Source organism: Callorhinchus milii, unplaced genomic scaffold (genome assembly GCF_018977255.1).
Source record: "Callorhinchus milii isolate IMCB2004 unplaced genomic scaffold, IMCB_Cmil_1.0 Scaffold3, whole genome shotgun sequence".
In the NCBI taxonomy this organism is placed as follows: domain Eukaryota; kingdom Metazoa; phylum Chordata; class Chondrichthyes; order Chimaeriformes; family Callorhinchidae; genus Callorhinchus; species Callorhinchus milii.
Window position 1 is genome coordinate 39,803,480 of NW_024704744.1, and position 15,764 is coordinate 39,819,243.

General features: G+C 40.7%; 1 protein-coding gene across 1 annotated transcript in view; it reads right to left on the minus strand.

The window, feature by feature from the left end:
• Positions 1-15,764, minus strand: part of LOC103182218 (glutamate receptor, ionotropic, kainate 2) — a 220,217-nt gene that overhangs the window by 95,151 nt on the left and 109,302 nt on the right. Inside the window, exons 5-6 of the mRNA XM_007899133.2 lie at positions 14,677-14,730; positions 10,140-10,313 (exon numbers count right to left, since the gene is read on the minus strand). Coding sequence (XP_007897324.1) covers positions 10,140-10,313; positions 14,677-14,730 — 228 coding nt within the window. The remainder of the gene's footprint in view (positions 1-10,139; positions 10,314-14,676; positions 14,731-15,764) is intronic.

Here is a 15,764-nt window from a genome sequence, read left to right on the forward strand (position 1 = left end):
AGCCCAACTCCGAGCTGGGGGAGTGGGGGGGTGACCACAAGCACGGTCGAAAAGGAATGTTTTCAGACAGGACTTGAAAAAGGGGAGAGAGGGAGCAAGGCAGAGGGATTGAGGGGGAGTGTTCCAGAGTTTCAGGGCAGAGTGGCTGAAAGTGCGACCTGCAATGGTGGGGTGGAGGGTGTGAGGGATGAGCAGGAGGCCGATGCCAGTCGAGCGGAGGCGCCGGGTGGTGGATTGGGGAGTGAGGCGGTTGGAGAGGTTGGGAGGTGCCAGAGAGTGAATGGATTTGAACACGAGTGTGAGGATCTTGAAGTCCATCTGTTCAGTGCCAGTGGAGCCTGGCCAGAACTGGTGAGATGAGGGTATGGAGTTTGGTCCAGGTAAATCAGAGTTCTTGATGAGCTGGATCTTTTGAATAGTATGGCTGGGGAGACCAGCAAGAAGTGCATTTGAGTAATCCAAGTAGGAGGTGACAAATACATGCACAAGCGTTTTGGCTGCATTTGCAATAAGGTACGGTGGAGGTGGAAGAAGGTGGTCCTGGTCAGAGACAGGATGTGGGGGAGGAAGGACAGCTGGTGGTCGAACTGGACGCTTAGATTGCGCACTGGATTGGTGAGTCTGAGGGAGAGCCCATTTAATTTACAGATTAATAAACAGGGATATTGTAAAAGTTTCTGGCCCACATTCCCAGCTCTTTAATAGCATTAAAAAAGACTAATGCACAATTGCATACACATGGAACATTTCTCAACCCCAGTGAGAGCAGTAGGGAAAGGTAAGTATAAATCAGGCTTCCCGATCCTAATCGTTCTACTGCTGGAAGCAATGTCAAATCACTCTAGCAGTATAAATGGGGCATTAGTGTATGTGTGAGCGTGTGTAGAGCATAATAATGCAGGCAGCACAATCAATGCAAAAGAGGGGCTGCAGGTAAAATTTCACACTTGACTGATTGACTGAAGAAGATTTAAACCATGAATGAGCAGCAAGCCAGTATGCCTGGAAATAGTGATGGTATTGAGCCTATCATTCAAATTATGGACTTCATTAAAATAAGCTCCTATTGCTAATATTATATTAGGTTTAGAAAGCACCGAGCATGTTTTTAATGAAATTTAATGTTTGTATGCAGATTTTATGTTATCAGTTTAAGCTGTGTTTTTTTTTAATATTGCATTTGTCCTGCAAATTTGCTGGCGAGATTTCACCATGAAACATGAAGCATAAATTGGGATTGCGCCAGTATACATCGTAAGAAGCATTGGATCTGAGAGCTCATTTCCCCCTTGGGCTGCTGGGGGTCCTGATTGACAATAAATTGAAGCTAACACAACAGTGCTCGGTAGCAGTGAGGAAGGCAAACCAGATGCTGGACTGTATTAAAAGGGCAATATTGAGTCAAAATAGAGGGGTAATCCTCCCACTTTATAAATAATTGGTGTGACTGCACTTGGAATACTGTGTGCAGTTCTGGTCACTGTAATACAAAAAGGATATTGCAGCAATTGAGAAGACACAGAGGAGGGTAACCAAAATGATTGAGGGGTTGGAGCGACTGGACTATGACGACTGATTAGGTAAACTTGTCATGTTCACGATGGAGAAGAGAAGGTTGAGGGGCAATATGATTGTGGTCTTTAAGATTCTAAAGGGCTTAGATAATGTAGACTATGATAAGCTGTTTTATCTTGTTTTCTTTGGTCAGCCGGGTGTATGACACATGCAGAAACCCATCACTATTCTTAAGAGTATCCAAACCAAACAGAGAGTTCCATTCTTCACCCCTCACATGGAAATGGCATGAGGCAACGAGTAGTGGAGTGGGGAGTAAACAGGTCAGAGAGGCAGGGATGTGCCAGGGCATGAAGCAATTTGCAAATGAATGTGGGAAGTTAATTCCTCTGTAATAGGAGGCAGGTGGAAACTGACAAGAACTGGGGTGATGGGACTATGGGGTGATGGGAGTATGGGGTGAAGGGAGTTTGGGATAATAGGGTTATGGAGTAATGGAGTTTAACGTAGGTAAGCATATGGGAGACCAGCAATGTGGATGTGGGTTTTGGCTGCATTTCGTATGAGGTATGGTCGGAGACAGGCAATGTGGCAGAGGTGGAGAGAAGCAGTACTGGTCAAGGACTAGATATATGAAGGATAGCTGAGGATCAAACCTGATCCCGAGGTTATGCACAGGTTCAATAAGCCTAAGGGATAGGCCACGGAGGTTGAAGCTGTAGGATAGAAGACACTGAAGGGTGCCAAGGAGTATGGCTTTCGTCTTGTCAACAGTCAACTGCAGAAAGTTTGCACTCATACAGGCCTTGATGTCAGCCAGACAAGCTGGCAGAACATCAGCAGATCTAGAGTCGCAGTTGGTGGAGGAGAAGTGGAAACGTTTTGGATGTCAGCCCCATGTCTGCGGATGACATCGCTGATTGGGAGCATTTAAATGAGGAAATAGGCTGCAGGCAGGAAGATAAATCCTGTCTATTTTTTCCTTCCATGATCAACGTGATGTGGAAGTTAGTTGTATAACTCCTGCACTATCACAGCTAAGATTAGCTCCACTAATGCAGCACACACATGGTTCAAACCTTGCTGGTTGGCATGCATACATCAATTCCACAGAACATTTACTCTCTCTAAGCCACCAATGGAGCTTTTCCATATTTTAAATTAAAATGCTGAACTTTTGAACTTTCACTAAAGTGCCATGGGATCTTTAATACCCACTTGAACAGGCATACAGGACCTGGGTTCAATGTTTCATCCAAAGGACGGCATATCCAACAATGTAACAATAACAACAACTTGCACTTATAGAGGGGCCTTCTATGCAGGGTAGCATCTCAGAGCACTTAACAGTGGTGGAGCCTGACTCCGAGCCAGGGGGGTAGGGGCAGGTGGCCGTAAACACTGTCAAAGAGAAATGTTTTCAGACGAGACTTAAAAGAGCAGAGAGAGGGGGCAAGGCGGAGGGATTGAGGGAGAATGTTCCAGAGTTTTGGGGTGTAGTGGCTTAAAGCCCAACCTCCGATGGTGGGCCGGAGGGTGCGAGGGACAAGAGGAGGACCGGGGAGTGGATTGGGGAATGAGGAGGTCGGAGAGGTCGAAGAGGTAGGGAGGTGCCATGGGGTGAATGGATTTGAACACAAGTGTGAGGATCTTGAAGTTGATCCATTCGGTGATGGGGAGTCAATGGAGTCTGGCCAGAACTGGTGAGTTTGGTCCGGGTAAGTATGTGGACGGCAGAGTTTTGAATGGGCTTCAGCAATGCAGTGCTGCATTAGAGTTTCAGCCTATATCACATGACTTCAAAATCTTGACGTGGGGCTTGAACCCACAATCTTCTAACTCAGAGGCAAGAGTGCTATCAACTGAGGGAGTGCAATCCAGTAAACCCCATTTTATGTTCAGGTATCTGTTAGCATATCTGAGACGGCAGTTGCAAAAGTTGCAATTGCTAACATATGGCACAAATAAATGGTTTAAATGAGCCATATCCTTGTTAATGATAGAAGTGTAATGAGCAAGTCACGTTTTCCATTTTATTGAGGGACCGAGAACCATTCTGCTTCGGGCTCTTTACAATACTTCACTGATTGTACTTCATTATAAACTTTGAACAATGTACAACAACAACAATTAGCAAGTTCTCAAAAGCAAATGCATTCAGCTCGGTACAAGCAATCAATGTGCACTGAAATCTCACAGATAGCTCCAGTGACTCGGAGCCCTGATGAAAGAATAAAATGACATGATCTGAAGTCATTGTTGTGGGTGGTATGCTTATTCTACATGCAAAGCACAGTTTGCATCCACTAAACTCCCTGGACATCATGCCGACATGCAAAGGGGTATCAGCAAGGAGGCACAGCTTGAGATTCATAAAACATCCTCACCATTTGGTAAGACAACAGTGTCAGCTAAAGCTATTTGACTGCAGAATTCTAATAATGTTTTCTCCCCTTTAACTAATTGTGAAAAGCAACAAGAATGAACAAGAAATGAAAAAGAATTTGATTTATATAATGAACTCAGTCATATCATCCACAGTCTAACAATGCTGGGGATGGAATCTACCTAATACAGACAAAAAGTACACCCAATTGCCTACGAGGGCAGTGGAATGCTTTCCAGAGTTCATCCAAAGGAAATTAGAAGACAGAAGTAGGCAGCAGAGTTTAATGGGGAAGATATTCAAACTGGACAATAGTGTTCAAAACAGGCAATAAAGGTACACAGTTAAAATACACAAATAAAATAAGATTGCATTTAATTGCTTAAAAATTAATATAACTCATAAAACCAATTCAAGGGAGTGCATTTGAGGACATAAATATTTTATACGTGAAGTAGCTAGGAGCAGATCTAATAGGAACTTTAGGAGGAAGTTCCTCATGCAGAGGATGGTTTGGCAGAAGCTGTGGTTGAAGCAAATAACATCCATGTATGTAAGGGAAAACTTGATGCATACATGAGAGAGAAGGGAATATAGGAGTTTAGGGGATAGAAAGAGGGAGTAGAGGCTTTTGTGGAGTATAAACTCTGTCACGGACTAGTTGGGTGGATCAGTCGGTTTCCATCCGTATCACTCTATATAAATAACTATGTAAGAACAAAAATAAAACTCCCCCAAGATTGTGGGGTCAAGCCTGCTCAGTCAGACATTAAAGATCTCATTGCAATACTTGAAAAGAGTAGGAAGTTTCTCCTGGTGTCCCACCGTTTGCACAAATTGGCTGCTGCATTCACAACGAATACACAGTCATTTCACTTCATGGAAGCTTTGTGAAGCATTCTGAGGCATTTGAGATTATAATTGTTATATCAAATGCAACGATTAACTATATCAATTATACAAAGCAAACAACAGATGATCAACCCCAAAAGTATTAAAGAGTAATATTACTATAGGAAGATGTTCTTCCTATAGTACAGCAGTAAACTTTTCAACATCTCTCCTACGTGTTAGCAGAAACAAGTTGGTTTGTCTCCCACAGTATCATGCAGATCAATCACATTGGTTGTGAAAGGTAATAAGGGTCACACAAATGCTAGTCAGTGCAGAACCGTCAACACATGGCTCCGTCACTGTCAGGCAGATTGTTAGCATTTCGCTCATAGACCTCAATCCAGAGGCTGCATTAATTTCAGAATTCCAGAGGCAGGGAAATTTCCATGTGTAGGTAGCATACATAAGCTGAACTCTCAAGCAGTGATGGACTTCTACGTGTATCAAGCTGGCTGAACTAAAAAAAAGCTTTGCATATCTCAGTCCACCCTCTGTCTTACAAGAGGAAATAGATTCACCATGTATGCTGGTTCATTTCCAGTGAAATTCATGGCTAGTTGTAAGCAGAACCTGAGCCACAACTATTTGTTTCACAAACTACTTTGACATGGCAGTGGTACGTGACAGTTTGTGAGCATTTGTGTGCTGAGCTCTTCTTAATTCCTTGAGATTTTTGGAATGGGGTAATATAAACGGTTCCTAATCGCTTTGCTCCTGGAAGCAACTTAAAATCAGAAGCCTGAATAATTGCATATTCTTAGCCTTAAGACTTAACATTTAAAGTATTAACATTTAAAGTATTAACATTTAAAGATCCTGCAAAATTTTGGAAGAGTGACTTTTTCAGACTGTTTTCCACGGTTTTGCACAATCTTAGATTTTCAGACAATGGCTGCAAGGTTACGATCATATGAAATGTCAGGCCTCAGGAGTATCAAAAGTTGAAGAATTCTCCTTTCAGTTAAATGAGTTACTCAGATATGCAGAACTGACCTTCAGTTGCAGAGGTAACAACACAAGGAAAAAGGTGCAAAACACCTGAGGCCCAAAGGTACATTGCAGTTTTCCTAAGGTTTCGGGTTGTGTCTCTAGCAAAGGGTCACATTGTTCATAAAAGTATTCTTGCTACGGGTACCCTCAACAAAAACCTCTAGTTATGCAATCTAATGAGAAGGATAAGAAGGCCTTTGATTTTTCCCATGCCAGCAATCTTAGTGGTGGATCGGAGTAAGACTGTCAATCCTATCATAGGAACGGAAGCCAGATTGACCAAGTTCATTTTAAGTGGGGCCCTCTGATAGCCGGAAGGGAGAGGAGACTTTTATCCCACCATTCTACTGAGTTCAAATACATAATTTAGAAGTGGAAGGATCGCATGCAACTACAATGCCTCATCCTTGGTTTGAGGCTGACTTTGAAAGAAAAAGGATATTGCTGCTTTATGAGGAAAGAGAGCCCATAAAAACAGCCATTATAAAGCTGAACTGCATTGTAACTAACACTGACTAAGACAAAATTGCTCAACGGTTGCTCGTTATTAGCTATTTTATGGGAGGAATACAGTAGTGTAAAATAAGCCACTCTTGATTACCAAAGTTCCATGCTGTTATTGAACATGTTCTGAGGAGGTCCTGCTAGATGTTCTTTCATATCCAATTGTAACATTCATTTTCCAGGAAGTAATTCCAGGGAGTCTTGGTATTGCGACCACATCAGTTGCCAGGATTAATTTAGGCCCAATTTATAACAGTAATAATCATCCTTGCATTTGGTATAGCTCCTTATCACATCTTCAAGACATCTCAAAGCGCTTCACAGAATATACTGAAAGTGAACTGACTGTATATTTTGTGGGCAAAACCCAGCAGCCAATTGCACACAGTCCCACAAACAGTCGTGGATTGAGTGACCAAATTATTAAAATTATTTTTAAAAATTTAAAAAGTTGAAGGGTTTATTTATAATCTAGGAATCAAAATCAGGTTCTCTCGCTTGTGAGGTGAGCGCACTAACAACTATGCTACGGAACTCCCTGAATGCAGCCCACAGGGAGAAGGAGTGCGAGGTTTCGGCTTATACTTCGAAAACACAATAAACAAAAATGTTTTTTTCGGATGTCGAGATTCGAGGTTTGATTCCGATTCTCTGTCTCAAAAGAGAGAGAGGAAGAGAGAAGTCAAAGGTGAAATGTCAACCCAAAAAGTCCAAGGAGGCTATTTTGTATCAAAAGAGAGAGGTCAACCAAAAGGTCAAGGCAGCCATCTTCAGTCATAAAATTAAAATCATGTTAAAATTGTACATTTCAACATAATTTTATGTTTTTTTAAAAGGTTTAAGAATTCATTCATGCATAACAATTCATTTCAAAATTGTCTGTCTTTAACCTCAATGTGGAAAACCAATATGACTCATTTGGGGGGATGGGGGTGGGGGATAGTTGTCGTTTGCTAAGATTGAAGGAAAGCTGAGATCTTTTCTTCATCAGATTTACATGACGGAGGTGAACTCAATCCTTTTTACATTTGTAAGAAAAGCACCACCGGGTGACGTCAGTACTTCAGAGTTATTTCCAATCCTACAAAGCTATTAATCAATCTCTGAAGAAGGCAAAGTGCTTTAAACCAAAGTTGCAGACAAATCCCAAGATGCCTAAATGAATTGAGCATTTCATTTTCTGTTAACCCATAATGAAAATTGTAAAATCTACCTAGCCCCACACCAACCCACCAATCTGATCTTGCAACCTTAATACAGCTAAGGCAAAATCTAACTGACTCCAGCAAAAGCATACAAGAGTTTCATTTCAATAATTTGGAGCTTCATCATAGTAGTTTAATATGAATCTCTTTGTTGCACAATACAAACTGGTTTATACCCAATTTTGTCTGAGTTCTCTAACTATGACATTCATGTGATGCTATACATTATCCAATCTGCCACTCCTTGTCAGCATCTCAAAGACTGGGAATGGAAAGAGCAACCCTATTTGGTGCTGTTCCTTTAAGCTCTTTCTGAGACAGTGTATTGACTCTCTTTTTCAACAACAACAAATTACATTTGTATAGCGCCTTTCACGTCGGGGGAACGTCTCAAGGCACTTTCATAAAATACAACAAAGACAAAACAATAAAAAAAGAACCTCTTTAAAACCACTCCTGTCACCATCATAGAAAGCCTCTCATATTCTAGCTGGTAGTTTAGCCAACTGTGTTTTGTACAACATTTCAAAGCAATGCAAAATAATGTTATTGTAGGAGCCCTTGTTTGTGTGCATGGAATACAAATGCAACCTATTTAATGCAAAATGCTTGTGTAGCACGAGCATTCAGTCTGTTCTTTATCAAGAAGTGTCTGTGTTTCTGCTCACTGAGAAGCATTCTACATGTGTTATCAGCAACAACAAATACGCATCTCCCCCAAAACTAATGAGCACAGTTGAGGAATGAAAACCTGTGCTGTCACATCATGAAACAGCAAAGATTAAAGTACACAAGTTACAACTGATGATAGGTGAAGCAATTAGCAAGGAAACATTATGTTAATAAAGCTGTAAAGCTTTGTTAGGTCATCTTAATTATGCATGCAAAATATTTGACTCCAGGCAGGGCATTCTCAAGATGATTAAGTGGTACATTGGGAAAGGCTTCAAATTTAGACTATTTTGTTAATATTACTCAGGCTATCTTCTGGATTAGCTGTTCCTGCTGCAAATTTTACCTAAATCCAACTGGATATTTTCTGCAACTTAGGGATTTTGTTTTCTTTCTAAAAAAAATTGTTAAGGGATTTAGAGTTCATTTCTCTGAGCTATTGTCTGTGCCAAAGTTGTGAGTCAGGGTAGATGTGAAGGGAATGGCCTTCTGGATGTCTGTGCACCAGTTTACCATTGAACAGTTCGATAAAAGAATTGTTTCTGAAAAAAAAATTCGCTTTTAATTTTCCAATAAACACAAGTACTATATGCGTATTGTTTGCAGTTTTCAGATTTCTTTTGGTTTAAAAAACACAATGCTGAGAGTAGTTTTTTTTTACATAACTGGTAAGACTCCAGAAAGTTGCAGGAGTTTCTTATGCCTTTCCCCACCCCTCACTGTTGAGATATGCTCTCAACGCTCAACATTAATGCAGTGGCTTTGTGCTGCTGTTCTCATTTGTGAACAGCACATAATATGTACTATCTATATGCAAATTTGTGATTGAATCCTGGAAGGTTTACAGAAGAGAATGAGGCAATTTGGGTCATCATGCCAGTAACTTGTCCCAATGGAGCTATCAACTCTAATCTCATTTGCCTGCTCTTTTGCACAATCAAATAAAGGTACGGAGGTGAAGACCCTTTCATTTCATTCTTCCTGTCTGCTCATCCTAACTTCTACCCATTTCAGCATCAACCTGTTTCTTAAATGGGGATAGTGTTCTGCTAGACTCTACCACCTCCTGGTAATCCATTCCAGCTGCTGATCTGTTTCAGCAAGGGCGCTATAAAATACAAGTTGTTGTTATTGTTGATCGTACTCTATGTAAATAGGTGCTTATTGATGCCTGTCCTAAAAATACTCCACACAACCCTGAACTTTTGCTTTCTTTTCCAGCTGCCTCATTTTGAGAAAAAAATAATGTTCAATGGTATGCTTTTTCTTTACCATTGAACATTTTTTTTCTCAAAATAGTTAGCTGGTTCTCTTTTAAATGCACTTGTGCACACAGCTTCAGCAGACATTTGAGACAAAGCATTTCACATTCAACAAGCCTCTGTGGAGGAAAACAAGTTAAGGACACCAATAAGTCAATTTTTTAACTGTTTTGGAGATTTAGCACAGAATGCCTATGGTGGCTGGCAGAATGTAATGGGGTCCAGGACATTGTGGTTGAAGGCTGGCAACAGGAGAAAGATCCTTGTTTTCCAACAGCCATCTGGGAGGTGCAGACTTATGCCCACAAAGTGTCCCATGGATCATAATGGAAAGTGGGCATGAGAGTCTACTTTTCACACATTTACAACATTAGTGGGGTTTGCAAAGCCTTGAAAACTATCATCTCACGTGGAACAAAAATGAAAGGAGAAATTAAAAGACAAGGAAAAGCAAAAAAAATCTGTTAGTAAACAACTAAGAAAGGAAAATACTCATCAACTTCACAGGGACTAGAAAGTAACTCTTCCATGAAAGCCTTTCAATCAAGAAAGTGAAAAGGTGAAGTCTGGGTCATTTTCTAATATATCAATGCACTTCATTTTATATCTAAAAAAAAAAAATTCTGCTTTGCTAGAGCTGCCACCAGTTACATCCTGTGCATGTCACATCATTATTCCAGATTAAAGTGAACTGATGAAATTTTATCATACCGTCATAAATCCGTCCAGCAAACCGGAGCCTGGTTTGGGGGGTGCTTGTAATCTTTCCATGGACCATTTCTCAATTATGGAGGCAACCTGGCTGTTCTCGGTGTTTAAGATCTGAAATCCTGTCATGTTCACTCCACTGTAGCGGTAAGGTTCCAAGTCAAGGGCAAATATATCCTGGAAGAGATTTGTTAGAGTCACAAGTTCTGATTGTTGATCTGAAATGCAGTATCTTAAAAACTACTCTGGAGCAAAGAAGTTTGATCAAATACAGATCCTGACTGAGGTAATTAAGTCCAAATAAATGTATTTACCTTAAAAAGTCTTCAGAAAACTAACTACGCCAAATTAAATGACAATTACAGTCCCATTTTCCACACTATGATGCAAACATTTTATAAAGAGCATTATGTTTTCTCGTGCAAAGCTCTTCCCAAGGTCCTACCAATACTTCTTTCTAGTTGGGCCACTACTTGGTGGGCACAAGAGCTGTGGCACATACACTTACATCTATAATGGTAGAACGACAATGTGGTCCATCACAGAATGTCATTTCAGTAAAAGGATTAACAATTGTTCCAATTCAATATATTCCCCTTTTATTTACAGGAGAAAACAAAGAAATAAAATTAAGGGAGAATTTTTGAGTGGCTGAATGTTTTGCTTTTGCTGGCGGTAAATTGGTCGCAAACAAAACGTAACGTTTGTTTTTGGCAGAATGTTTTTTTAAGTAAATACATCAGAGTCAATAAATTGACTATAACCCAGTGATTTTAAATGGGGATTTCTTAATAAGGGCACCATGTTGCAAATGAGGATTCCTTTTGACTCAAACTACTTCAGATCTGTGAGAACTGAACTTCTCCCCTGTCTACTCACAAGATGGAGCTCCCACATATTACAGTGATGTAAGCATCCTGCTTACCGAATTCTGGAGAGTATTAGGCATAGGCAGCAAGAGATGAGGCTTGGGGACCCAGAGTGTGCGTTGGGGTACCTCTTGAGTTGATCTTAGCAAACTAAGAAGATAACTCAAATAATACATCCCTGAAGAGGTGTAAATTACATTAAAATGCATCCATGTCTGATCCACTTTTAAATGTAAACATATGTTTTATGTTTACTTAAAAACAAGGATACTGAGTTTCAAGAGCAAGTGTCATAAGATCACAAAATCAGTTTTGACAGAGAAGACCCTTCAGCCAATCTGATCTCATCTTTCCAGAATTTCTTCCTATCACAACACTGAGCTTTTTTCAGACAAGTTGTACCCGTTGCAGCTTTGCTTGCAACTAAAGGATCCAATATTGAATGTAGATTGACTCACAGACAGACACACAGACAGACATTTTGTCTTTATTTGTATAGATAGATTATTATATAAAATTATATATGTAAGGGGAGAGAGAGCAGGAGGGGCTAAACTCCAGAAAGGGTGGGGCTAAAACTCAGCCCAGGGTTATGCCCCAATCTTGAGCCCCAGGCTTCACCCTTCCCAGCTAGTCGCTGCTGGGCCATGGCGCGGAGGAACCCAGAAATCCCACGGCCTTACCAAGCCAACCGTCACTGGCCCAACTCTGACATGGCGCAGTCCAGCCCGGGGGCTGCCCAGGAGCAGCAGGAAAAGCAACCAAATCGCTGCCATCAACGCCGCTCAAGGTATCTTCTACCTCACCACCGCCATCTTGTTCCCGCCACTTAGCTTTGTCTGAGTTCGTGTGTGCTCTGTGAGGCATCCTGCTACAGTGCCGCAGCGTACATGGAACTGCAATACATGTGTGATGAGCTTTTTGTTTTAATATAGCTCATCAATGATAGGAGAGCCCCAAATCAAAATATGCCCATGACACTCCCCGTTGCAAGACCTTTCCAATGAGGTATACATCATGTCTCTATATCAATCATTATTGAGTTCTTAGCAGACACACAGATAAACAGACAATACATCTTTATTAGTATATAGATAGGTTGATAGATGACTTCAGTGATGTGCCCTCAATCACCCTTTCTGGGAACCTGTTCCAGCTGTTAATTACCCCCTGGTTAAAGAAATACTTCCTGATGTCTGTCCTGGAAATGCCCTTTGCAATCTAAACCTGCACCAGTTGCTTCAGTGCTTCCCAAAGTATTCTTCTGGGTTTATTTGCTCAATCCCATTTAAAATATTTTATACTTCTATAAAGTCCTCTCTGAGACATCTTGTCTTAACACTGAAGAGCCCGAGCTTGTCTAATCATTGCTTGTAGCTCATTTTTCTAACATTGCGGATCATGTTAATCTCTCTCCTCTCTAATGTGTCTAGGGCATGAGCAGCCCCCTTATGTCGCAGTGACTAAAACTGAGCAGTACTCTAGGTGCGGCCTGACCAGGGCACTCTACAGCTTGAGTATGACTTCTGGGAATCCTAAGAGTTAAAAGTAATTTAATATTAAGCCAACTGTCTGTGACAGGAATGAACTAAGTGCCATTCTACATTAAATCCAAGGCTAAAGAGAAACTAAACAATGCAAAAATGCATTTAAAGGGCTTAAGGGAAGATGTCACTTATTTACTGTTCCTGATGTGTGTTGGCATTAAGGTATAAGATGCTGGTACAATGAAGCACCATCTAGTAAGACAACTGCAAACATTGCAGCAGAATATGTGGGTCTTAGGGCCATTTGATGGTAAGAATATCAGGATTTCATCATGAGTTCCACACTGTGCTTTTTATATTAAAGGTCAACCAATAGTATAGCATTTCTGAAACTATATATCCAGAGAACTAAAATGGGAACATTTTGAACAAAAGTAACCCGCTTTAGTCCTCATATTCTACTTTTGAAAAGCATGATTGTAGGATTAGCAATGCAAGGGAAATAAACTGCAAAGTGATTGTTGAGAAGGTCAGTCAATGTGTCACTGTAAGAGAGGAACTTAAACAAAAGAGGAATGCCCAACCCCTCTCATCTCCTAATGTATTTTGATCGAGAATTACACAACCTTTGTATTAATACTGCATTGTCAGTGGCATTTAATAAGCTTGTCAATGCAGTAAGTGCATTATCAATGGCATTGTGTCTTTAACTAAGACTGGTAACAGTCGTGATAAATGAGGCATGTGTGTACAGTTTGCTAAGAATGTCTAAATGTAAGAAAATGCTGTACAAGTCATTATTAATTTTGCCACTGCAGGGGCACAATACTTTTAAAATTCAATATTTAAAACATCTTTTAAGAGATGATAAAGTTAAGGGATAGGGGAGGGAGTAAGGAAACGTGCTTGTGTGGAGAATAAACATCACCTAGACTGGATGGGTTAAATGGTCTATTTCTGAGCTCTACCATCTATGAATCTTTTTATTCTACTTCCCACATAACACCAAATCACCTAGTTTAGTGACTGTAGATCTATCAATATTAATTCAAATGCTGGAAAGCATTATTTGGCATACTGAAAGCAAAGCTGAAGAACGCAAATTGAGTAAACTGTAAGGATATGGGGAAAGGGCAGGTAAATTGGGCTAAAATGATTGTTTGTTAACCGAGCCAGCATAGACACAATCATCTGAATGGTCTGCCTCTGTGCTGCATAGTTCTATGGTTCTAACAGTTGAACAATTCAAGTGTAGTCTGTGTACTTCAGCTCCATGTACAGCATGAGAGGCTGACACAATGTCTTTTGGACATCATTGCACCCATCACTAATCCAGCGTCTTAAAATGGTCAACTGAATAAAGGACACCATTGCGACCTGAATGTGAAAAAGAGTCATCTATTCATTCTGGCATGATCCTCATCATTATATTAAGCAAGATCTCCTTGGAGCTGAACTGGCTCCAAGGTGACATGCCTGTTAATGGAATGTCGGAATCGAGCCACCCCTCTGTGGCAGTCTCAGTAGTCTGGTTCCTGAGCCAGGCGGGTCCACAGTATTCCAGGCACTGCTGGCTTATTGACAGGAACTGGAAGGGCAGACCAGTCACTGGGGGCAGGGAGTCATCTCACTCAGCTCCTGTTAACCCTGCAAGCCAAAGCCCAACAGGTAGGTTTTTCCTAGCTGGACAACCAGTGGGAAAGCTTGCCAGAGCGATATCAATGGCACGCTATGCAGTTTCAGCTTGTTAGACTCCAGCAGTACCCAATGTACACTCTGGGATCCCCAAGCCTTGGCTTTTGCCACCTGCGCCTAATACTTTCCAGGATTTGGTAAGCAGGGTGCGTCCCTCCAGGGAGAGAGTGCGCATTCCATTCCAACAATCTATCCCTGGGATTTCCAAGTGTAGGTGGGATGCGTGGAAATCTCAGCTTGGTTTGGATACTCTTAAGCATGGTAATAGGTTTCCGCGTGTGTCAGACATTTTTTGGCTGACCAAAAAATAATCAAAAAAATCATATAATCATAGAATCATAAAATTATACAGCACAGAAGGAGGCCATTCGGCCCATCGTGCCTGTGCCGGCTCTTTGCAAAGAGCTATCAAAATCAATCCCGCTCCCCTGCTCTCTCCCCAAAGTCCTGCAAACTTGTCCTCCCCAATAATGTGGTTTGCTTGCTTACCAAAGTGGTGAAAATGTAATGATAATATTCAGTCATCATTCCCATCGACAAAGCCTGCAAAAAAGAAATTAATGTCAGGTCAGATTCCAGCATTTGTCTGGCATGTTACATGATTATGAAAGAGAGAGATTGAGAGAGAAAGGAGTACAAGCCACTTGGGATAAAATTATGTGATTAGATTAATGTTGTAATTTAGGCTATCTCCAGCCAAAGTATCTCCAACTTTCTCCGTGTGAGTCATCAATAACAGTGAAGCAGATTGTGCAGTTATAAAGACACATATTTTAAGGAAAAGATCTTACAAACAGGCCACTTTTAAAAATCACACTGTTCAAAATAAATCGCAACTTTAATGTCTTTTAAGGATTTTGCTTTTCTTTCCCGACATAACATTCCTCAACAAAACACACAGTTCAATGACAGTACTTTTATCAATATTAATGAATGTCCCTCACACTAGGCAGCAGCATATTTGTGCACTGACTGCTTTGTTCAAGTCGTGCAAGATAAATGACTTTGTAAAGTATGTCACATCTTAAAGCCAGGACTTTTTTTTAACAAAAATGGATTTAAAAAAAAATAAAAATATCAAATGAAGCTTTTGCTTTATTTAAACATGAATCTTTATTATTTCACGCCTCTGCAGTATTGACTGGCTTTTTCACAAAATAATAAATCTGCAAGGCTGCAAACGGTTTGCATAGATGGCTGCAAGGCACAGCACCTACCATTTGCGCCCACTACTGGCCATCAACTGGTAGGCACATATGCCAGAGGGCAGCCAGGGCAGCCCAGCAGGATTCACTCCTTTCAGATTACACAAGAGCAAGTTTAGTGTGGAAAGAAAAGCCCTAATTTATCACTTCCTGAATGGATTTTCTAGGGGTACACTGACTTCAGCATGGGTAATATAAGCAAATAATTAAATTATTGCTAAATAGCTGTTCTTAGAAATGCTTACATTTTGCATGTAATTGAATACATAGTACCCAAATAAGGGCTTGTGTATGTTTTGTGTCAATGTACAATAACTACATCATTATTGTATTATTCCATTCCCAGGAAACTCCAACTTGCTTCCTCTCTTC